This window comes from Syngnathus scovelli, chromosome 11 (genome assembly GCF_024217435.2).
Source record: "Syngnathus scovelli strain Florida chromosome 11, RoL_Ssco_1.2, whole genome shotgun sequence".
NCBI classification, from domain to species: Eukaryota; Metazoa; Chordata; class Actinopteri; order Syngnathiformes; family Syngnathidae; genus Syngnathus; species Syngnathus scovelli.
In genome coordinates, this window is record NC_090857.1 from 5392359 (window position 1) to 5416256 (window position 23898).

The following is a 23898-nucleotide window of genomic DNA, read 5'->3' on the forward strand; positions in this document are numbered from 1 at the left end:
CTGTGCTAACACTGCCAGCTAACCGCAGGGCAGGCGTGCAGAATTTATAGACTCACTCTGAGGGGAAAAAGCATAGTGAGCTCATTCTGTGCTTAGCCTAGAATACTATCCTTGCCCCTCAATCCCAATTTACTGAGTGTTTAGCTCACGCCGTGTATCATGTAGACATTATCTTAAAGAAAATGGGAAGTTCAATATAATTGGATCGCTGTGTTTATTGAATTACTGTAGAGGACTAACACCGTGCTCCCATTTCTGGGTCAAGTGAGCATAAAAATGTACTTCTGACACCATTTGTCTCAGGGGAATTTGAGCTGTGATGACCTTGAAGCTATTATGCTAATTGCATGTCAGTGTGCAACGTGCCCGATTTGGTCGAAGGTGATACATTTAGTGTGTCATTTTCAGCAGAGGAAGATTCTCCAAGCTACTTCCGAGCAAGTTCAAGGTTACGATGAACAAGACAATCAAATTTGAGCATAAAGTGAAGCTGGCCAGATACACTTCCGACTAAGTGCAGCAGCTGTCTCATCCGAGAGCATCCCATGAGCTTTTACAGTAGGCCGCCATGTTCTTGTTCCAATTTCCAATGTGTCTTTCTTTCTTGTCTGTTAAATGTGACAAGCTGGCCTTCTTTCCAAGTCGCTCTCTGACAGAACCACCACTTTGGGGACTCGGCCATCCGTCTTCTTTACTTTAATAAAAATCCAATTCCCTCATCTCATGCGAGCTTCCCCGCTAACATCCATCCATCTTTTGCCACCCGTGCGTTGGAGCCATCTGGCCAGGTGCTGCCATTTGTTCCAGTTAGTTTGATCTCCTCAGCTCGCTTTTCCTTTGTGCGCAAGCGCAAGCCGGCGTTGTGTTCAAGGCTAACACAATCACAGTGGCAGGGCAATGAATGAAGTTGGACTTTTTGCCGCCAGCGACTGATCAAACTTAATCAACACAATGTTAAATTGAGAATTACTGCCATAGGCAGGTTGTTGACAGTACCGTCGGCCATATTCCAGACGGCGGTAATTGCATCATTGTTAATGCCGTGACTCTCGGTGGGCCATTATTGAATGTGATGTGTGCAAATAACTACTTCTCCCACTGGAAGCTTCCAAAAAAGTCTCCTGAGAGAGTCATCCCGCTAGCGTAATGGCTGCTATTACTTTGCATGAGTAGAAATGTTGCATATATTACTTCCTTTGATACAGCATTATGATTTAGAAAAAAAAGAAACACTTCGCAGCAGGTTCACTATTGACACTTGGGACGAATGGACGGATGACACTTTGTGCTCAATCGAGCGCATTGCTGCTCCGCAACCTTGCGAAAGAGCCGATTGAGCAAATCATTCCGACACAAACGCATCTTGTTGGGCTCGGCTGGCAGCTGTAACCTGTTGTTGCTTAGCTCATCGCTGACAGCGTTACATAACAAGACAACGCTGGCCCAAAGCCACAAAGCATCCACGCCGACATGTGGGCAGCCAACCATTAACTCTACTTTGCATAGAAACAGAAACATTGTGAGAGCTGTATAGAAAGAGCATAAAACAACTGCATCATAAAATGGCCAGGTTCGGGAAGGAAAGGATCTGCTCATGAGCCTAAACACAGGCTCATCTGTGACGCTCAGTGGAGGTAATCATGGCTTGCCATCTTTAGAGACGGACTCATTAATCTTCGCTGATGTAACACATGAAGGCAGCAGCAATTTACACAAATTACATAAGGGGGCAAATGAATTTGAATGCTCCTCCTGTGTGTGCTTTCATTTAAGTGGAAAGAAATACTATGAGGTTCAGATCGATAGAAATCCTAGTTAATGATTCAATCTACTCCACCAAACCTTCACAAGTCCCAAGTGATAAATAGCGAGTCCACCAAACCTTCACTAATTTCAAAGTCCCAAGTGATAAATAGCGGTTTCCATTTGCAAACATTGGCATGCAGTAGATTTATGTTACACTCCAACAAAATGGAGCTATAGGGGAGCTTTATATCATCATTATTTTCCATCTCCCGACCTTCAGCCTCACATAATCCCTTTTAGCATTTCATTCCCACAGGCACCACGCAGCAATTTGAGTAGCAGTCTTCCAAAAAAGTCACATGGTAATTGAGTTTATCACTCCGTCCTCAGAGACCCCACATTATTGTTTTCCATTCGCCTGTAATATGCACGTGTAGCTTATTTTCATTTCATTTTTACTGCCGAGAGTGACACCCGTGAGTGACAGGTGCTGTCTATCTGCTCCCCCTGTGAAATGTGTCAATGAGCAAGCTTTATGGCTATGTGTCCATGCATAAACAGAATGCTCGATATATGTGTGTGTCTGTTTGTGTCTCTGGAGCCAGGTCCTGCAGAGCGAGCATGCTGTGTTCACTGTCAGCCTGCATTCTAGCAGCAGTCTCTATTTACACCGTCTGCCACTTGACTGTCCACATCTGACAGATTCTCTTGAGTAGATGAAGGCAGCATGATGCATGTAAACTGTACGAATATCTTGAACGCGTTGCATCCCCCCGTTAGGACACAAATGATCGATGAAAGCGTGAGCGCGGACGACATTAAAAACAGCTGACGTATTTATTGATTCGACTAAGTGCTGGAGACTCAAGTGGAGGTGACAAAGGACCGATGTGACTTGACTAATGTATCCTGATGATGTCTTGAATTGATTTAAATAATGAATAGATTGCGAGAAACAAACAACACAAATAAATCTCTTGCCATGACTTCTTTCCTCCAGAGGCACTAAACATAAAAGCAGCTTCATCGATTATCTCAATGAGGGGTAGACTCAAGAAAAACAAGGGAAAAATAATCGTTGAATGTTTTAGCTATTTTTTTGCTGTCAAAGTGGGAGTTTGCCACTATGTGAACTTTGCCACACAAGACTACAAAATATGATGTTCAAAAGAAGCGTGGTGTTATTTTTGTTTGATATGTGTTCGCTAACAACCCTGGTGCTTCCTGATTCCCGAAGGATGGCAAACAGCGGCGTGATGACTCACGCTCGCTTCCAAATATTGCAGGCGAGCTGCAATTCATCCAGCTGCTTGAGTTGTCACCAAGCGACTGAGTCATGAGAGGTGATCCTAAAATGTTGAGGGTTTTTTGAAACGAGCATGCGATGATTTCCCAAAATGTTGTCACGCTGCCTCAGCGGCTAGATTCGCACTTGAGTCGTCTCCCATCTGCTCGTTGAAGGCTACAAACTGCTCGAAAGGAAACATTATCTTCTTCAGCCTTTTCCTGTTTGGTTTGCCAAAGCACCGAGGGAGCTTTGATGCAGTTTAAACATTATGACCTTAACATTGTGACCTGATCTTGGAGCAATTGAATTTCATCATTAAATACTGACTATGAGGGATTTTATTTTTTTTCCTTTTTTTCAATACAACATTGATTCTGGTTTCTTGAAAGTTATCCAGAAGTTCTGCATCTGCTGATTGGATAGATGTTTGCAGTTGTAGTTCTGGGTTATTGAGTGTTCACTATTGGGTGTTATGTGAGCTGCTCTGGGGGTCCCTAAAGGCACCATGGGGATGTCCAAATGAGAGAGCAGATGGTGATTGGTGGAGGAGGAAGTCAACCAAGTGGTGTTTAGATGATGTCAAACTTGCATGCAGCTTCAATGCAGCACTCATTAATTGCTTTGCGTATCATAATTTTATTCCACATCATAGTTATGTCAAAATACATCAGAGTTTCACTTAATCAGGTTTAAGTTTCAGGTCAGATCCTGGTTGGCTCTAATCACGCTCTAATGGATCAAGTGCAAATGCGATATTGAATATCATTAGGACGGCTGTTGAAAAATAGACCTGGTAGAGGATATCATTGGCTTTCACTTCCCTGCAATGTGGTTTGGAAAAAAAAACCTCATTCCTCATCCTGGCCCGTGAAAGGAGCTTTTGGCCCAATCAGCAGATCCTTCCAGTCTGATGCCTCGATCTCATTTCTAATTTATCTCACTGTGGCTTAAGCAACCTGCAAAGTGCAGTTTGACATTAGTCCTTCAAATCAGTTGTGTGCAATGAAGCAAGGGGGTTGCTGCTGCGAGACAAATCTACTTTCAATCCCTTAAAGTGTCATAGGTATAGTAAGTTTAGCAACTCCTTATTCTCAATTAACCTTTGACATGCACTCGTGCTACTAGAAATGTCTAATATCTTGTCGTTGGTGTTTTTTTATTTCTGTTGTAGTTCTGTATGAAGATCTTAAAGCTGTTTTGAGGATGACCTTTCGCGCCGTTAACACAGCTAAGAGGTGTAGATACTCCATGGCTTTGTTTCTTGACATTTTGTTTTTAAAGGTCATAGCACTCTGAAAAATCAAAGTGAAACACAACGAGGGGGGAAAGATGTTCGCTCAATGTTTGCGATCGGCAGTGGTGTGGCCAAAAGAGGCGGCAAATAGAATCTTTAAAAATAACTCACAGATGTCAGAGTAGAAGTTACTGTATATACAGTAGGAGCTCCCTCTCATGAGAAGCCGTCAAGAGGCAAGCAGGAGCGTTTTGGATTTCGATGGAGGATTGACTGACTCCAAAATAAAGTGTGTTACTGTAATCCACCTGAGATGTGACAAAGGTGTGAATTACTGTCTTGAGAAAGAAGAGGATTTATTTAAGCCAGCTGGAAAAAACTTGGATTTAACAACCGCAATAATTTGCTGCTCCAATTAGATCTTCAATCCAATAGATAATAATAATAATAATAATTTATTATTATTATTATTATTATTATTATTATTAATAATTTGTCCGAGAGTCTTTGACACATACCCTCTGCCTCAAATGTTAAAAGGAAGCCGCAGCAGCATTTGTGCATGTTTTAAATGTCCTGTCAAAGTGATGGATTATGGAAAAGTTTTCTGCTACATTTTGAAGGTCATTATGAAACGATGGGTGTTTTCTACAGTGTGTGTCAAAAAAAAAAAATCTATAGCTGGGCTTTCAGTTCGGTTTTTGCTTGGGATGTAATGAACACGCATAATACTGGAGGAAGAAAAAGATCAATACTCAAATGGATTTTTATGCGCATGAAGATGCAAAAGCACAATCTTGTGGCGAGCGTTAACCCGTTTGTGGTGTTATCATACAGGACACGTGGTTGAGAGTGTTTGCCGAAGTGCGGGGGTGACCCAAGTTCGCATTGAACATTGTCAAAGCGTCTCAAACCCTGCAGGTGTTATAAAAGCCGGCGGAATATGGATGAGTGGGAGCATCCCGCCATTGAAATGCGCTATTGAGAGTAGAGGAGGAAAGTAGGTCAAAGAAAAGTCGACTTTTCCTTGCTTGAACTTGAACATGACTCGGCCTCAAGCGCTTTAGCCCGCCATCTGATTATTTGAACACGCTCGGTGATGTGTGTAAAGCGTGACAATGTGATCTAGGTTGATAATGTCGTGTTTTCTTTTTCAGGAACGTTGGGATCAGAACTTCACGGAAATGAGATGCCAATGTAAGTCTTTTGACCTTCATCGTTTATGTTGTTGAAGGTCGAACATGAAGGAGCGGTGATGCTGGAGCATCTTCACCTTTGAACGCGTGTAACATTTCAGCAAGCAATTGAAATTCCACTGCAAACACGCCGGCAGGACTTCAAAGAGTCCACGCTGGAAGAAGAGAAAGTGAAATTCCCATTTCAAATACAACCTTCCTTTCAGTTTCCTGTTTTAGAAATATTTCATCTCGAGCACAAGGAGGGCTAAAGGCGATGTCAATGTAGATGAAGATGTAAGGCTTTCCAGTGACTTCTGTAGAAAATTTCCATTTTTGACTTTGATAGGATGACTGTAAACTTTGAAGTAGAGGCTGAAATGTATAAGGCATGACGAAATACAAAACCAAAGACTGACATCACTGTTGGGAGACCATCTGCTGGGACCTCGGAAAAATATTTCTCCCATCTTTCTTGCAACTCCAGACTGAGGAAACTTGATGGTGATTTATGCACATGATAAGTGTTGATAATTACTTGGAATTCTGGTTGTGTTGCAGGGGATCAAATTACATTTATTCAACTCAAAACCAAAACATTCTTAAGCTTGTACATTTTTATGATCTCGCGTCTCTCCTAAACAACCATAAAAATTGGTGAATGCCAATTTCTTTGTAAGTAAGCAAATTTATGACTAGTCATAGGATGGAATAATAATCGTTTAGTAACAATGCCACACTTATGTAAACCTGCAATTTTTCTGCAGTGTTTTTATATTGTCTCGTCTTTCCCTCCCTCTTATTTTTCTTGCCTTGAGCTGTCAGTGGCAGCAGAATATTTAAATAAGTAAGAACAAGTTGCACAAACGCTGCCATAAATAAATGCAACTCTCTCGAGAAGTCTTCTCCACCATGTTGCTAGTCTTAAAAGCTAAATTAATGGCACACTTGGTTTGTACTTTAAGGATTATGCTTCGTAAAAAAAATATCCACAATGTTGTTAAATAAATCCTTTAATGTCAAGCCACGGTCATTCATTCTTTCGTGTTCATATTTTCCGAGCCACGCAGATTCTGTCCTTGTCGTCCTTGAAGGGGGGGGGCGGTTGCATTAAAATACTCTTATTAACAGTCTCACACGGGTAAGACCCTCTCGTGCACATATAGATTTGCAGTTTCCTGTCGAAACGGCGATCCTGCTGGCAGTGTGGCTGTGTATAGGTGATAACGAAATGCTCCAATCACAGAGCTCCACGCATCCCTCCCGGGATAGTGGATGAGAGTGTGGAAGTGGAATCACACTCACAATAGGCCATGCTGGAGGTGTTAGAAATGAATCGAGAGGTTCTGTTTGACACTGGCTTTTGTCTCCACGGCGATGAATCAGATGATCAATGAATCACAAGACGTTTACTCTGGAAAATTTAGACTTTACAATTTAGGTGTGACAGGCAACATTTGCCCGCGGATGATCAGATCAGTTGTGCAGTAACTCGGATCAAAGTGGAAAGTCAAAAGCCAAGCGGCGCTTCTAAACTGTTAGATGCAGAGATTAGTATCCGCAATGTCTTTTTATTTTTCTCCACATGCCAAGATGACACATTTGTAGTATAAATCTACTTTTGATAACGCTACAATACAAACTATCCCCGGAGAGTAAATTGCAAATGGATGTGCTGTGTTTTAAGCCTTCATATGACTTTGGGGGCTAAGCCATATGAGCTAAAGGTTTATAGAGCACATCACCTAAATGTCATATTAAATGTATCTGTGAGCCATCTTGGCTTGTCCTGCTGGCTTTATGGCTGTTGTCATGGCAACGGCTCCCACCCGGCGATTTTGACAGACCGGCGGCTTGACAGACAGCCATTATTGGTATTATTGTGACGTCAGGTCATGTGGGGATTGAATGGCATGAATATAGGAATATGACCCACTTGGTGTCCTCCATTTCCTGGTTGTCACTCATGCGACGGGAAATCTCTCTGCGTCACTGCTTCCTCTGTCAGGGTGAAGTCTATAAGATCGTTTGGACTCAACTGTGGTTTTGGCGTGTCATTCCAAGGGCATTTGGAAGTGGATTAGATTTCAGGATTATGCTGGTGGGAATTCGCCTGCTCGTGATGGACTGTAGATGGTTGTTCATACACGTGCAAAGCAAGTTGAGCGCTGGAAATCTTTAGGCGCTCTTGATAAAAACCAGACGTTGTTTGCTCTGAAGGTCAAACAAAGGCCAAAAAACAAGAAGTTCCCTTTGAACGATTTTCGAAAGTCTTTGCATATCACATGAAAGAGATCGGATGAAGGCAATGCTGCGTTTTAAAAACCAAGGTTGGTTAAGTACCCTCAGAACAATGGCTCTTTGAGATTTTTTACTCGTGTGAGGTTCGGTGCGAGAGAGAAGTCTAAGCATCCTCAGTGGTGCATTCAAGCGTTGTAATACACGAGCATTTAGAAAAATACGCTTGCGTGCATACTGATGATGGGACGTCTGTCTGATGTTTCGAATTCATTGAATTCATTCACGATTTGCACCAATTTAAGTGGAAAAAGATAATATTGTTTCATCATTGACAAAAGAACCCAAGCGAGACTTTGAGTTATATTCTCATGAGTTCTGACTCAACTATGTCGGCATACTAAGTTCCGAACGGCTATCAGTATTTCTGATCATGCGGTTGTTAAATCATGCTGAAAATTTTTTCACTCTATCTGACAGAAAACACTTTTGGTTGGCTCCCTCGCAAAGCGGAAGTGATTTTCGAGGGCATAGAAGCAGAGCTCAGCTGCCAGCGGAGGCAGTGACACTGTGCCACCAGTTTTTTCCTGCCTTCCTCTCCACCGGGCGGTCTTGAGAGATGGACTAAAATGAGTGCGGGTTATCTCTCACAACAGAGGGGAGGGTGATAAATTTATAGCGATGAAAATAGGTCAGTGCACAGCACTGATGGAACACATAAGGTATAATTAGGACAAGGTTAGACTCCTTCACTCTCACATCATTTATTTAGTATGTGTCACATGACTTGAGGTCGGGCGTAGGTTTGTGCATTGACCTGACGGAGACCCATAAAATAACTGAGTTGCTTCCTTTCTTTTCCTTGGTGCCCAAAGTATTTTTCCAAATGAGTACAAATAAATAGATAAATAAAAAAGTTCCATGTGCCCTCTTTTCAACCTTGAGCACAAGCACCCTCTTAAGAGATCTTCTCAGCGAAAACTCCTTTTGGTTTGACATGTTTCTAAAGATTTGAACTCTCCTGACAACTCATCTCTCATCTTCCTCCGCCGCTGCGCAAGCCGCCTCGTTCCCTCTGGATGGCTTTCATTTTCACTGCCGTCAACCTCGCGCCGAAACTTCACGCCCTCGCTTCCTCCTCAACACCAAGTTTGAAACCCATAATTGAGAGCCCACTCACAGACGCGCTGGAGTTGCCCCATGTGTTCCGGGCCAGTACAGCAGATGGACTCGATTCTGACTGAGCTGTGCACCAATGCTCAGATGAGGGGATGTTATCTTTTGCACAGGCCCGCCCACTGACTTGCTGGTTTCGAAATGAAGTGTAAAAAAAAACAACTCAGCATTACACATAAATATACCAAACATCACTGAAGATTGCTGTGGTAGACATATTAGGCAGAATTCCGCCATGTTGCCCCCGTCACTGTTTGTCAATCCAAATTTAGAAATATCACCTTTGATCCAGCTCATCTTCAATCTCGTCCGATTGTGTAAGCGGTATTAATAGCTCACAGGAGAGTTCAACGAGTTTTTATGCAACGGAAATGTTGACAAATTCAAATTAGCCTTGCACAACTCCAGCTTGAAAATTTGTATTTACATATTTATGATCCAGCTCCAGAGGTGATATTTCACTGGAGAAAAATAATCTGTGGCAACGTGTGTGATACTCCTCATCATTAGCATCCTTAATGCTCTCTGTCACTTAATGGACGAGAAACAAGCTCATCCTCATGACAAATATACATGGTGGCGTTTGATATTTTGCTTTGACACATGCCACAAAACATCAGCAAGATATAAAATGTGACTTTTTATTCAGCGGCATGTCCCTCTTCTTGCGAGTGGCGAGAACTGGCCCAGTGTGGCCGAGGTCATGAATTGGACATGCTGCCAAAATGCCCCTACCCCCCTTGAAGGAACAGATTGCAGCTTCCCAGTGCACGCGGCTGCCACCAGACGCTCCACGCAGAGTGTAATATTACACACACGCCATGAACACTCACACTCGCATTGTTGCATGCACTGAGCATTAAACATTTGTACGTACTCCCCAAGTATGGAGTGCAGACGCTTGACCTAGATGATTCCCTTTTCTCATGTGGGCATCGTTAATAGGCTGTCTGTTTTAGATATGAAGTTACGCTAGATATCATGAATAGTAGCTGCCTGGTTTTCGTCTATTCAAGCGCTTTATACAGATATGCCGCAGTGGACATTGGAGGTAAATTATGCACACGGTATAGTTTTAGAAGTTGTAAATGGTGAGTGGGGACTTTTATGTACAGTGGTGTTTTGTAATTAAGTTTTACAAATACAAGCCGTCGTTGAATTTATTTAATAATTGCTAGTGTAGACTTGCAATACTAGTGCTGTGCGATAACAGTTACACCTTGGGTTCTATTTTTGTGCCCAGTGCAGAAAAAAACGGTGTTTTGCGCCGTTGTGGGTGTGAACACAACGGATTTTATGTGTTATCTTTAAAGCAATCACAGATGAAGGGGTGATTTTAAAAATTTAATAATGATGATGATAAAAATATGCTCAATGAATTGATTTTGACTGATTCAGAGAGTTTGTTTCACACTGCCGTCATATTTCTGAACTGAAATCCACCACACGCACCTCAATCAAATTGACCAAAATTATTTTACATACCAAAAATAGCATATAAGTTTCTCAAACTAAATGGCGGTGTCTACTTTTGATCCCTCCCTCCTTTCATGGTGCATCAATCACTGTCTTTGGGAGCCATACTGGATGACACATTGATGAGGGTGTGTTAAGCTTATCTGAATGGCGTGCCACTATGCGATCTGAGGCAGTTAGCTAATGTGGTGTAAAAGGATTTAAAGGATTTGACCCGATCAGCGGAGATGGCACCCAGAGAAGCTGTGTTTAATGACACTAAATGAGACTGTGCTTGCGGCATGCTAATAATGGGGCCTTGTCACCCAGTCTTATCATTTGCAGCTTTTTTTTTTTTTTGGGGGGGGGGGGGGGTTAATAGCTATTATCACGTACAGAAGAAACATTGCACAATTTATTTAGGCAAGATGCAGGTCACACAATACCTGCTACATTTGACTTCACCTGAAGCTTCATTAGAAAATTAAATTACGTTACATCATGAATAAAGCATCAGCTCACAAATTAGCATTCTTTGGTCTAGCAGCTTGCAATTATGGGGTTTTTTTTCCCCCTCCAGGTTTTGGCTTGGGTAAAGGTGAGCATGGCAATTAAAGTAAAATGAGCCGCTTTACCTTGTAAATTAAAATAGACTTTCCACGGGGTACAAAACATGTTTACTGCACGAGCTTGTTGTTTGCTAAGAATTCAGTCAGTCGGGCGTATAGGCTCCATTTCACCTGATCCAATCTGCTTTAACAGGAAGAAGTGTCGAACAGAATCCAGAATTGTAATTAGTTTCTGCTTTTTTTTCGTCCCATGAACTGAGTCACAGGAAAACTATTGGGCCTCGTAAATAATATCTAAAAAAAACAGTACAAATACTGCTGATAGTACCACTCGCCAAAATTCTCCTCACACTATTGTGTCACCACTGTGACTAGTTCTCTTAACACCAAGACGCACACATTGAGAAACTGAAAGAAGAGATTATTATTCATATTATTCAGTCCAAATAGTTGTGGAGGTAGCTCTTGGATTTGTTCTCACGATGACCCACAAACTGAAGATTGTCATTGTTTGACATGTTGTCGTTCCATTCGTTTCTAGAACAGATGTTCATTGTTGAAGGCAACGGATTGTTGTCAATATTTGCCTCGTAGCGCGACACAAAGCTTGTTTGTGATTCGGTTTGCCTCGTGTAGGAGTGCATCTCTGGCAGAGCTGAATATACGTACGTCTGCCTTTGTGTGTTTCATTCTGATTCTCTTTTTTTCCATCCATGGTCTAGGAGGCAACTTGTCGGTCTGGAGATCTACTAGAAGATTGGGCCTCCTTGCCATTATGAAAGGCCTGGGGACCAGTCATACCAGACACCTGTCTGACTCCTGTGACCCTTCCTCTGGCCACTTGGAGGCTCTCTACGCACAGAAGACCGGCACCATGCCTCGGAGTCCTTACCTGCTGAGCCCGACAATGGACCCATATGGCAATATGGACCCCCATCTTTACCCATCAGCCAACTCAGGCTCCCTGCCACCAGAATGCCTGCTGCCCCTCAACAACCAGCTGTCCAACAGCAGCACCTTCCCCAGGATTCACTACAACACCTACGACCCGTCGGACTTCTCCGCGCCTGTGGAGGGCATTGGTGGAATGAGAACTGGGACATTGGGGCCGTCCATGTCTATGGGCATGGGTTCGGGAATGGGAATGGCTGAGCTTAGTGGACGAACATCCATGATTACAAGCGGCTCGGCCACTATATCACATCACATGACCAAGAACCAAACACCACACAGTCTTCTGGAGTTTGAGAAGCAGCTACCCGGCGGTCGGGATGGCTTCAGCACCTTACAGTTCCATAGAACATCTGCGGCGGCCGCAGGCAAACAACGTACAGACAGTCCCGGTCGCATCCGTTACATGCTTCACTCGGTGCAGAAGCTCTTTGCAAAGTCCCAGTCGCTGGAAAGCCACCACATGAAAGGAAACATCAACGGACGCTCAACAAGTAGCGGCGGGGGTTCGTCGGGCACCGATGACGGAGGGAAGCATAATCGCAGAGCCAAAAGTAAAGATCGCGGGACGAAATCGGAAACAACCGCCAAGCGACGACCGCGCTCCAACATGTCCGGTTACTGGAGCTCAGATGATTTGGACAGCAGTGACGTAAGCAGCTTCCACAACACCATGGCCATGATGACCGTGGGACGCTCCAGTGGCCACGAGAGCCAAGCGGGCCAGAACAAATACATTCATAGCGGCTACAACACGATCAGCTCATCCAAAACCAGCAACGACATGAAGTATCAGACGCTTGCTGCGCCTACGAGCGGAGGAGGAAATGGACTTGGAGGAGCACGGAACGTGCTGTTGAATGATAGCGACTACATGAAAGGAGGCTCCTGGTCCGCACTGACCATGGGCCAGCCAAGGCAAGTGATCCAGAAGGGCTCAGCCACTCTCGATAGATCCTTGCTCAAGTCCAGGTCATGCCAACAAGAATTGACCTGCAACTACCTGCAGGTCGGCCGAAGGGTAAGTCGAACCACCGTTGGACATCAATTGGTTTAAACGGTACTCGCCCGACTCTTTAGGACTGTCGTGTAACAAAAAGTGATGTGACCGTGTGGTGTCAATTTTAAAACCCAATTTAGCCATTTATTGCTGCCTGCAGGGAGACTGGAGCAGCTCATTAGGCCGCAGCGGGGGCGCCAATGAAATTCCATGTCGGCGCATGCGCAGCGGAAGCTATGTGAAAGCCATGGCGGACATCGAGGACAGCGACGACTCGGAGGGGAGCCCCAAACCTTCGCCAAAGACTGCCGCTCGCCGCCAGAGCTACCTCAGGGCCACGCAGCATTCTCTGAGTGACCAGCTTCCCCCACGCAAGTAAGGCCACCACAGCAAGCAGACGTTATATAAATATATGTATATATATAAGTGGGAGTTACCATTTGATGAGTTTTACTCTAAACCAAAAGTTACATTTCAAACCAACGAATATTCCATTTAATTATGATCGGACAGTCAAACTGCCTGTTTGAGTCTCACACTGCATTTTAACAGCTAACGTCCAATTAATGGCCTCCTCGGAGCACACTGACAACAAGCAGAAACTCACTGGCACTTAAAAATCCATTTACACGTAGATAATAGTCTGGCTTGTTTAATTTATAATACAAGGTGCAGAGAATTGATAGGCATAACATCGTTACATCTGAAAGGGGCTAAACAAGCGTCCATTTTCTTGCCATAAATTATGCATTTGTGATTCACATTCTATAACAGTACTGTGAGAAATGAAAATATAGTGCAACTGAAGCACTCGCACTCAGAAACACAAAAGGCTCGGTAATAATAATAATAATAATAATAATAATAATAATAATAATAATAATAATAATGTGTTCAATTGATGTCTACAATGATTCACGCTGTTGTCATATTTATGAATGAAATGTCATCCACTACACATTTCCGTGAAGATCATGAGAGCGCTGTCCTGCCTTTGGATGTCTTGATAGAATTCTGATTTTAATAATCCCATGTTGTGTGGTATTGTCAACACGCATGAATGACTAACCCACGGCTCTCTTGTGGCCTGCTGGCATGAGCAGCAGAACCTTGGATTATTCCTTTTTGCAAGGGGATCTGGATGCCCTGTGGTCACCCGTCCACAGTGTGTCCTCCCTCAACCAACTGAGCAGGTCAATGAGCAGGTCAGTCATAGGCCCAAATAAGAAGCACGTCAGGAGTGTGCTGTTGCGTGGCTTTGCCGCATTCGGACGAGTCAGTAAAAAATTCCTTTAGGTGGCAAAACCATGCCCTGCTACCAGTCACAGCTGCCCACCAGCTAGCTTGTCAATACCATCCGCTGAGCACTTTGAGGTGAAAACTACAATTCTGTAGTTTGGCTCTGGGGAAGCATAACCATCTTCTTTGGCTTGTTTGGCACCATGATGGCTCAATAAGCAGACCATGTGCCACCTGACATCACCAGCTTTGCATGCTCTGATGCTGCTAGGAGGGAAGCTAAGGGGAGAGATGAAATCCCTTGCAAAAAATATTCAGCTACTTACTTGCATGTAAGTTTGTAAAATACTTTTGTAAGGGATGGACTGAAATTGAAAAATGGAGGCCACATAATGAGGAAATAATAGGCTTGTCCTTTTTTTTATTTCTCTTCCAATTGCCACATTGCTGATCTTGGATTTCCTCTGTTGCTGCCTCCCCCTCATCATATATTGATATTGATTGTTTACGCTTTCTTTGCCCAAGCATGTTCTTGTGATATTGCATTTTGATTTATTTTTTAATTTTTTTTCTGCAGCTGTCTTCCAGCTCTCCAAGAGCTTGCCAATAACCGCAGCCTGGACACCCTTGACTGTATTGGGGGTACGGGCTCACCTGTGCCCCACTGGGATGATGACGACTTCAGCCATGCCTGCAGCACATTGGGCAGACGAAGCCGGATGGGGCAGGTCAGTGCTTCCAAATTGTTACATTTGATGTGCTGTTAGTAAACCAAGTGAGTCCCAAAATTGCATTCCTGGGGCAATTTATTTTTCTCTGCTTTGCTTAGCAGATATTTTTTTCCCCACTTAATAAAAGTACAAGATGAATATTTCATGAAGTTATCTCTGAGTAGACTTTCCCACTCTAGATAAAGTGATCTCTAAGGATACACTAAGTTCCTACGGAAAAATGGATGGATGGATGGATGGATGGATGGATGGATGGATGGATGGATGGATGGATGGATGGATGGATGGATGGATGGATGGATGGATGGATGGATGGATGGATGGATGGATGGATGGATGGATGGATGGATGGATGGATGGATGGATGGATGGATGGATGGATGGATGGATGGATGGATGGATGGATGGATGGATGGATGGATGGATGGATGGATGGATGGATGGATGGATGGATGGATGGATGGATGGATGGATGGATGGATGGATGGATGGACGTATTGGTTTCAAAATTTGACCATAAACCGAATGTTTGCAGCAATCTCTTCTGCTTCTTTCTGCTTCCGTGCAGCTGCGGGACCTGGACATGAGTCATCATTATGAGGACCGTAGCTCTGACTCCACATTCCGAGATTCCCGTTCGCATTCCCAGGACAACCCAGAGCCTCCGGACCTGCCCATGCCCACTTGCTTCCGCTCGCGCAGCCACAGCTACCTGAGAGCCATCCAGGCGGGTTGCTCTCAAGATGACGACGTGGCTTCCATAGACTCAGGCTCGCTTCCGCCAACTGACACCACTGTTCGTACCTACGGCACCAGCACTGGTGAGTCATGAACCAGTAGCACAAGTTTTCTAATCAGTTAACCCATCCAAAAAGGAAGGAAGAGGAGAGAAGCTTTATTTTAAGTGATAACATAGTTTGAGAAATTGAGTGAGTGGGACACTGGTCTAGTAAAATGCACACACGTACACACACACCCACCCACGCACACACACACCAGAGTTTTAGTTCAAATGTAGCCTCTTTTGCCCATACTAGACGGCCTTTCTACACAGTGGAAGACATGGAAAGAACAGTTTGGCTCTTACCTGATAGCCACTGGCTTGGACAAAGCTCCAAAGGAGAAACAACTTGCAATTTTTCTGCAGCGTTTGGGGGCAGACAGACCACGCATCATACCCACACACACAGGTAACAAAGTCAAGACGGTTCCTCTACCCATCCTCAACCCAGTTTGCACCTAATCTAAAGGCCCAATTGGTTGGTGATTTGCTGGTGTTGACGTCACAAACTTTCTATGGTTCACAATCACATTATTGGTGACTTGTTGGGATTTTCACGCTCGTTTATTCATCTCTAAATAATATTGAATAGTCACCGTAAGATATTTGTAACTATCAGCTTCCTCTTAAAATGAGATAAATAAATTTTAAACAGCTTTCAGTGTAATTCATTGCTTTACACGATTGCAATCTGTAATTACAATAACAAATGTCTGGATTTTCAATGCAAATATACGACTCTATTAGATTTATTGGATATGTTGAGCTTTAAATGCCGACGGATGTGGCTGCTATTTGGCTGGCAACCACTATTTGGCACAGTTTCACTTTATAGTGACTTCAGCGTTTGCTGACGGGATGATTAACATCCACATGGCGGCGCTCTTCACCGCAAGTCACACTATGAAGTGTTGCTTTCATATATTTCGGAAATTTTCAACCAATCGATTGTAAGCATATATTTGATATTATCTTTCCATGCAATAGTGCCGAAATAAATTTTAATTACTATAGTATTTGTTTGCATATTCTCAATACACAAATATCTTAAAATAGTGACATTTAGAAGGAGTTTTCATGAGACCGAGGTAAAGTTGAACATAACACTCCCAATGCCACCACGCCCCCTCACAGACTTTCGGGCGTCAAACAAAAGGAATACAAATCCAGACGTCTTTTGTCACTCGTCAAATTGTTCCTGAAGAATTGACAACTTCTTTAGACTGTCACACTTTGCTTTTGCTTGTGCGTCTGAGTGAAAGGTAAGAAATAAAATATTTTATTAAATACCGCATCAGTAAATAGAATATGCGCTATTTAATGGGGATTGAGATTAAAAGCAATACACCTTTATGTTTACATGTTTGATTTGAGGAATATGGTATTTATATTTATTTTAGATCTCCTCTTAGCTATTAAAAATATTTCGTCATTTGGTATTTTGACGTTTTAATTACCCCCAAAAGTTTTTTTAACATGATTTTTCTATGTTTTGAGTCACATTAAAAATAAAATCACTGTACGTGCTTGGTTGTTGAAATGTGATCCAAACAGAATATTGTGGATTATGTTATTATATAATGGGGTGATCATTATGGTGACATTGAGGATGGATTGTCACGCTTTCTGGCAAAGTTACCATTGTTTTGTTGCTGTCATTAGATTAAACAATACAGAAGTGCAGACGACTTGGCAAGCAATGTTAAACCGTTAAATAGAGCAGCACAATCAACCTTTTGTGTTTCATTGTTCTTGCATATTGTCTGAGACCAACTAACATAAGGGCAACACAATTGTTGGACAAAACCCTTTTTTTCCCAAAAGCTTTCTTAAATGTGCTGTTATTGCTTTGAATAAAATGAACAGTCAAGTAAAGAGTAACATCCTTAACAGTCATTTAAGGTTTTAAAAAAGTTAATCTGATAACCTACACCATAAGATTTAATTGAAATTTAAATAAAGCAGAAGCTCAACCTGGGAGGTTTTGACTATCAATCATGTCATTCCTGCTGAACCAAACCAAAAATGATTCCCTACCCACAGTTGAGGAGTTGTTGGAAATGTTTTAGATGCTCAAGCTTCTTCCTGCTAATTGTTTTCCAGCGTTGAAAATCACATTTGGGGCAAAACAACAGCACCACTGTCCAGTCATCTTGACAGCACAGCTCAGTACTCACTACAGATTCCACTCAACACATTTTGGCACAAAGCACCTGTTTGTTTGGGTTGCCAGATTCCCTTCTCAGGAATTTCACAAATTTATTAAATTAGCCTTTAGTACGTATTTTCACTTTATCTTTTTTTGTGGTGTTAATGTTCTGTCCAGCTTTGTCAGTTTTGTAAATAGTCATCACTGGAACAAATGTTGTTTTGACTCCACAGCTGTTGAGGTTGGAGTTGCTAAGAGATACAAGACAGTGTCTGAATCAAATCCAACATTTTCGCTTTATTCATCCCTCTCCCCCTTTGTAAACGATTTGCAACGCCATGGAACTTCGGCTTGGCTCATTAGTTTCTTGGCTGATCTGTGGTGGAAAGAAACCCCAGTGGTAGCAACATATCTTGTATTTTTAACTGAGCTGTTTTATCATGTTGTGTTTGTGCCCAGGATAATGTGATTTTGAGAAGTTGGGTGGAGGAGGGGGGGGGGGGGGCAGTTTCTGCACATTTGTGTAGAATGAAGATGGCATCATATGGCACGTGTTACACCTCAGGGCAGCTATCTAGATGCACGGACATGTAGATATGATCACACACACACACACGCTTAATCCTGCTCAATCTACCGATATACCGTATTTTCCGCACTATAATGCGCACCTAAAAACCTCAAATTTTCTCAAAAAAACGACAGGGCGCCTTATAATCAGGTGTGCCTTATATATGGAGCCACTACAGCTGGCATGTCCAAAGTCCGGCCCCCGGGCCAAATGTATATATCTTATATACGGACAAAGTTTTAAAATGGGCCATTCATTGAAGGTGCGCTTTATAATCCGGTGCGCTTTATAGTGCAGAAAATACGGTACTTTACAAGAGTCTGTGTGGTGTACTGTACATTCTGACATCATGGCTCAGGCAGCATGATGGTCAGATGCTGGCAAGTCTCCTCCATGCAAGATGCCAAGAGTACATTTGCAATGCACCAAATTTGCTTCACTAGTTGCTGGCATGTAGTATAGATCATGTTGGGCAACTCTCATATTGTGTAACAACTCCAGGCATTGTTAATCTGCTCATTAGCACACTGGAATGGAAAGAGGATTCCAAAAGAGATTCTCATATGCGATATTTTTTTTTGACATTCAGTTCAATCATTTTCATCATTGAGTCTCCAAGGGTGGTGCAGTGTGTCACTTAATCCTAATCAAATAATCCCAGATACTCCAAACTGTGGTTGTCACATTTGTATTAGTCATTCGTTCTGGTTTGGTCAGACGTGTAGACACACACGCATTATGATATTATGATGAAGCCATTGAGTGGATTAAAAGGCACAGCGAGTCTTTTGTTGGGGTATTTTCACAACCGCTCACGTGTATTCTGAGACTTTTGAAAAGGTCAGGAGGTCTTATGTGGAAGGTGACTTTGCCTGCATATATTGGCACACTTGGAAATCTGTGAAGCAAACATTCTGCTGATTTATCGGATTGACCTTTTGAAGGCGTTTCATTAAATCCCTTTTCATCATCAGGCATAAAACGGACAGTTAAAAGGAGATGTGATGCTGTGGCGGTCGAGACAACATAAAAATGTGTCTTGTCCCAATCTGATTCATTTTTTATCTTTCTTTCTGCAGTCTCATGCATCACCACCTCTAGGAAGACCGCTCCGCCCCCCGTGCCGCCCCGCACGACCTCCAAACCATTCATCTCCGTGACGGTACAGAGCAGCACCGAGTCGGCTCAAGACAATTACCTGGAGCAAAGGTCAGAGGTCAACAGCCAGTCCAGCCACGCGCACAGCAACTCGTCCGACAGCCTCGATAGCACTCGCGCCAACAGCCTGGCCCGGGGATTACCTCGCCCTCCGCACATCATCCCTACTCCCATCGCCATCCCCCGGGAGCCGCTCATCCCGAGCACGGCCAACGCGTCCACGGAAACCAGCGACTCAAATTTAATCCTGCATGAGTCCATGAGGTCGGGATTGAATAATTCTGCCGACGAGCCTCTTGTGGTCCCCGTGCCCAGACGGAAACTCTCTTCGATCGGCATCCAGGTAGATTTCGTTTTGGATTGACGTCTCAGTATGCCAAGCTTCAACCCATATCGATATTTAGAGTACTTTGATATTTAGTGTACTTGAATGTCTCTGTGTGACACAAATTGTTTCGCGTACCTACATCTCCTGCAATGCCAAAGGTTTAAAAATCACCACCACCCCAAAGAAAAATTGCGCATCGACTTTATGTGTCAATACTAAGATTGCAAATTGTCTTTACTTTTAAAAAAAATAGAGATGTTGCTAGCAATTTTTATTACATTCATCTTTGTTTGAATTTTAATTGTTTTTACTCGTCTCCGATTTCAAAACTTGTTATTGGTCAGTTTGTTGTGTAGCCTATATTTTATATAATGTGAAAAGTTCATATATTTATTTGGGTTGATAGTTATAATGGCCCTCCAAAGGAAATTATGACCACGATGCGGCCCACAAAAAAAAGGAGTTTGACACCCCTGAATTGCAGACAATGAGGAAAATTTCCTCACAGTTTTTGGTATTTATCATAGGGCTGCACATAATATCCAACTGTGGCTTTTCCTGCTCTGTGCGTCCTTACACAACACTCCCTTCCTCCATTTTCCAATGTCTACACAGTAACAACACAAAAGGGGAATAACAACGGAGCGTGACATTTTAAAAGTGAAGCAATCACAAACGGGTGCTTGAAATCACTTGATGCAAGTGTTTTCACTCCAGGCATCGTGAAATCGTTCATGAAATAATAATTTGGTGTCATTTTCTGTCCTGAGGTTGACTGTATACAAGAAGTTCCGCGAGAGGAGAGCCCACCCCCAGCCAAGTTTCAGTCCATCGGAGTACAGGTGGAGGACGGGTGGCAGTAAGTCCTCTTCCTGTCCTTGTAACAACGTGAGGAATTTATATTATAGCTGCACACACAAATCTGTCTGTTCATTAAAAGCACATTCTGGACTGTTTATATTTGGGCTCAACAGTTAGGAATATCATTTTTTTATTCTAGAATGAATCTCTCAAAACAAAGTCTCTACACTAGTATATGGGCAAAAATATTGAGACACTCATGCATTAAAAATACCTACAATGCATAGAATTGTCCAAAATGTATTTGTAAAACGACTCATTTATAGTTAGAAGACACTAAGAGGTCTAATCGTTGATTGTCATTGATATTGTCTCGATACTTTTGTCCATACTATTGTGTGTTCAACAGACAGCATTTGCCCATCGAACTGGATTTGTCATATTTTCATGTTTATATTTAAGATTTCTAACTCCCAATCTGTCATTGTCTACATTATGATATTTATTTCCCCCTTGCATATTTGTAGACTTTTGTTCTGTTGTTTGTCAGACTTTGTTGATTACTTTAAGCCCCAAGAATGACAATTTCTGATTAATTTGCCTGCTGATCTTTTTTGTTGTGTACTTGTTCTATATTGTCACCATGTTTGTTTCAGGCCTGGTCACCATTCCAGCATGGCCTCCAAACAGGACACAGACTCAGATAAGCAGGACACCTCTGCTGTTCCCCACATTAGTCAGGCCATACCCACTGACAAGAAAGTCATGGTCAGTAGTGGCAGCCAATCGTTGAGTTCCCCTCCTGAACAGGACTCTTTAGACAACGGCGACACCACGGGTGACGCTTCCTCCCCTCCGCCTCCCAGGCAGTTCCTCAACCGCTCCACCACACGAAGTAGCTCTTCCTCTTTCTCAGAAAGCCTCGACCCGGCCCTGGACCCCTCATCCTTACCTCCCCCTGATCCTTGGCTAGAGAGTGGGAATGGGAGTAGCAACATTGCTCCCCAGAGTGTTAGTGGAGGGGGCACACTATGTCGGAGGGATGGCCAATGGTTCCTGAAGCTACTGCAGGCTGAAACGGGACGAATGGAAGGGTGGTGCCAGCAGATGGATCAGGAGACCAAAGACAACCAACTCTCAGATGAAGGTAAGGTCGCCTGTTTCCATTTGCATTGACTATTATCATCTGGAGCCAACTTGGGTCATGTGGGTCACTGATCAGTTCTCAGGTTTTGCCTCAGAGCTCTCTAACAGAGATCCACAACATGGAGGGGATGGAGCTGTAATACCCGCAGCTACCACAAGCACGATTGTAATCCCCAGAATGACACAATTAAACCTCCAGATTAAATTAGCGTGTTATCCTGACAAAACAAAAAGTGAGCAACTTGTAGAAAATGTCAAGTTTGTTATCGTAACTTTGTAATCCAGATCCAGTGATTACAATAGATCTGTTGTTTGTCCTACTTTTGCCACAACAACCCACATTGGCAAGTGGCTTGAATATCTACTGTATATAAGATTAAATGACTTCAAAGAGGATAAACATTGTCCAAATACGATTAAATTCCTCCCACTCCGTCCACCAACATGCTCACTTCAGCATCATATTGCAAATACACATCTCAGGATTTACAAGACAACTGTGATGACCATATTTTGTGTACATTAAGATGCACCTGTCTTCTTTGTATTTGGCTCTACAGTGTTGGGTAAAGTCCGCAGTGCAGTGGGAAGCGCCCAACTCTTAATGTCTCAGAAGTTCCAGCAGTTCCGGGGGCTGTGTGAACAAAACTTGGTAGGTTTTGCTCTAGCACTCATGCCCACATCAAACTGACACAAATACAGTCTTGCATTACAAACAACATTTTATTGGGTCCATCAAACGGCTCCTTAAATAGGAAAACATCAAAATGTTAGGGCGAAAGATAAATATTATTGGACCCGAGTAAAATTTAAATGGTGTGATGTTTGATGCCCCCTATTAGACATTATGTTTTCACTTTGTGGGGGAGCTTATTGGTGAACCACCAACACTCAAATAAAAGGAGCTTATAATAAACCCTTAAGTCTTTTCGACTGACGTGTCGTGCGTTATGGAAAATGAAGCCAACTGCAACACGCGATACTTAAACCAAATAGCAGTTTAACTGTCTCATCACAACAAGAAGGTAAGCTCCTGCCTTTGCAGTTTCCATTTTCTCCCAAATATGAAGTGTTTAACTCAGCTTGCCAGATCAGCATGATTTGATGGACATCTTTACCATAATTACCTTGATTATTCATATAAATCCTTAATTTACCTCAAAAACACATGTTAAAAAAAAAATAAAAGATGCTGGAACCTGTTTTTTTAGCAAGCTATAGCATGGCGCCCTCCAGTGGCGAATATTTAAGTAGCGTGTATGTGAGTCAAGGAATTATGTAGATTGTGAAGCTCTGTATTCGTCAGTATTTTTTAACCTTGAACAGACAAAAACAAGAATATAATAAACAAATGACTCTGCAATCAGGAATCTTCTTTACAACAGTGGATAGCAGCAGCGCACGAGGAAAAACAATGTGCAAAAATATTCACATATAGAGTAATGTAACCGTGAACTGACAGCTGAGCATCAATAAATAAATAAATGTGCTACATAGCTTACTACGCTACACGGATATTTCATGTTCTAGGTCAAATTACCTATTAATGACCTGATCTATTTAATGCAACTCCCTCCTCCTCACATCTTTTATTCATTCCATCTCCCTCCTTTGGCCAGAATGTGAACACCAATCCTCGGCCCACACCGCAGGACCTGGCCGGTTTCTGGGACCTGCTGCAACTGTCCATCGAGGACATCAGCCTCAAGTTCGATGAGCTCTACCATCTCAAGTCTAATGACTGGCATCCGGTGCTATCTGCGACCGACCGGTCACCCTCTGAGCGGAAGGTACTTCCCACCCCTGCTGCCCAGTGCCCTGGCTGGGGTAGGAAAGCCGCCGCAACCGGCCTCTCTCCTCCCACCACCACTGCCATTTCTCGTTCTTTTGACCCCACATCCGTATGTGGGATATACTATAATGATCAAATAACAAAGGGATCGGAAAGATGCATGGAGGAGTTCATCTCAAAGCGGGCAGTTGTTGGTGTGCCTTGGAGCCCCGCTTTGAGCATGCATGTGTTGTGGTTGTAGTGGAGCATGGCCAAGATGTTCTGACTCAGGTGAAACCTCTTGCTCTTGCTCCTTCTGTCAAATATTTGTGCTTGTGTCTATGTTAGCGTTTGTTTGTAAGTATTTACTTAGTCTGGGGTGTGTTTGTGT

At 42.9% G+C, this 23898-nt stretch overlaps 1 protein-coding gene across 5 annotated transcripts in view; it reads left to right on the forward strand.

The window, feature by feature from the left end:
• dlgap4b (discs, large (Drosophila) homolog-associated protein 4b) overlaps positions 1-23898 on the forward strand; it is a 51960-nt gene that overhangs the window by 25987 nt on the left and 2075 nt on the right. For 2 of the 5 annotated variants that reach the window (XM_049732776.2, XM_049732775.2), the window contains 12 exons: positions 5426-5465; positions 11604-12853; positions 12993-13207; positions 13936-14037; positions 14649-14799; positions 15371-15623; positions 15840-15992; positions 19383-19804; positions 20560-20648; positions 21247-21737; positions 22297-22388; positions 23356-23526. In XM_049732776.2, the coding sequence (XP_049588733.1) occupies positions 11657-12853; positions 12993-13207; positions 13936-14037; positions 14649-14799; positions 15371-15623; positions 15840-15992; positions 19383-19804; positions 20560-20648; positions 21247-21737; positions 22297-22388; positions 23356-23526 (3336 nt within the window). In that variant the 5' untranslated portion in view covers positions 5426-5465; positions 11604-11656. The remainder of the gene's footprint in view (positions 1-5425; positions 5466-11603; positions 12854-12992; positions 13208-13935; positions 14038-14648; positions 14800-15370; positions 15624-15839; positions 15993-19382; positions 19805-20559; positions 20649-21246; positions 21738-22296; positions 22389-23355; positions 23527-23898) is intronic. The other 3 variants (XM_049732779.1, XM_049732778.1, XM_049732780.1) reach the window with 3 other exon arrangements.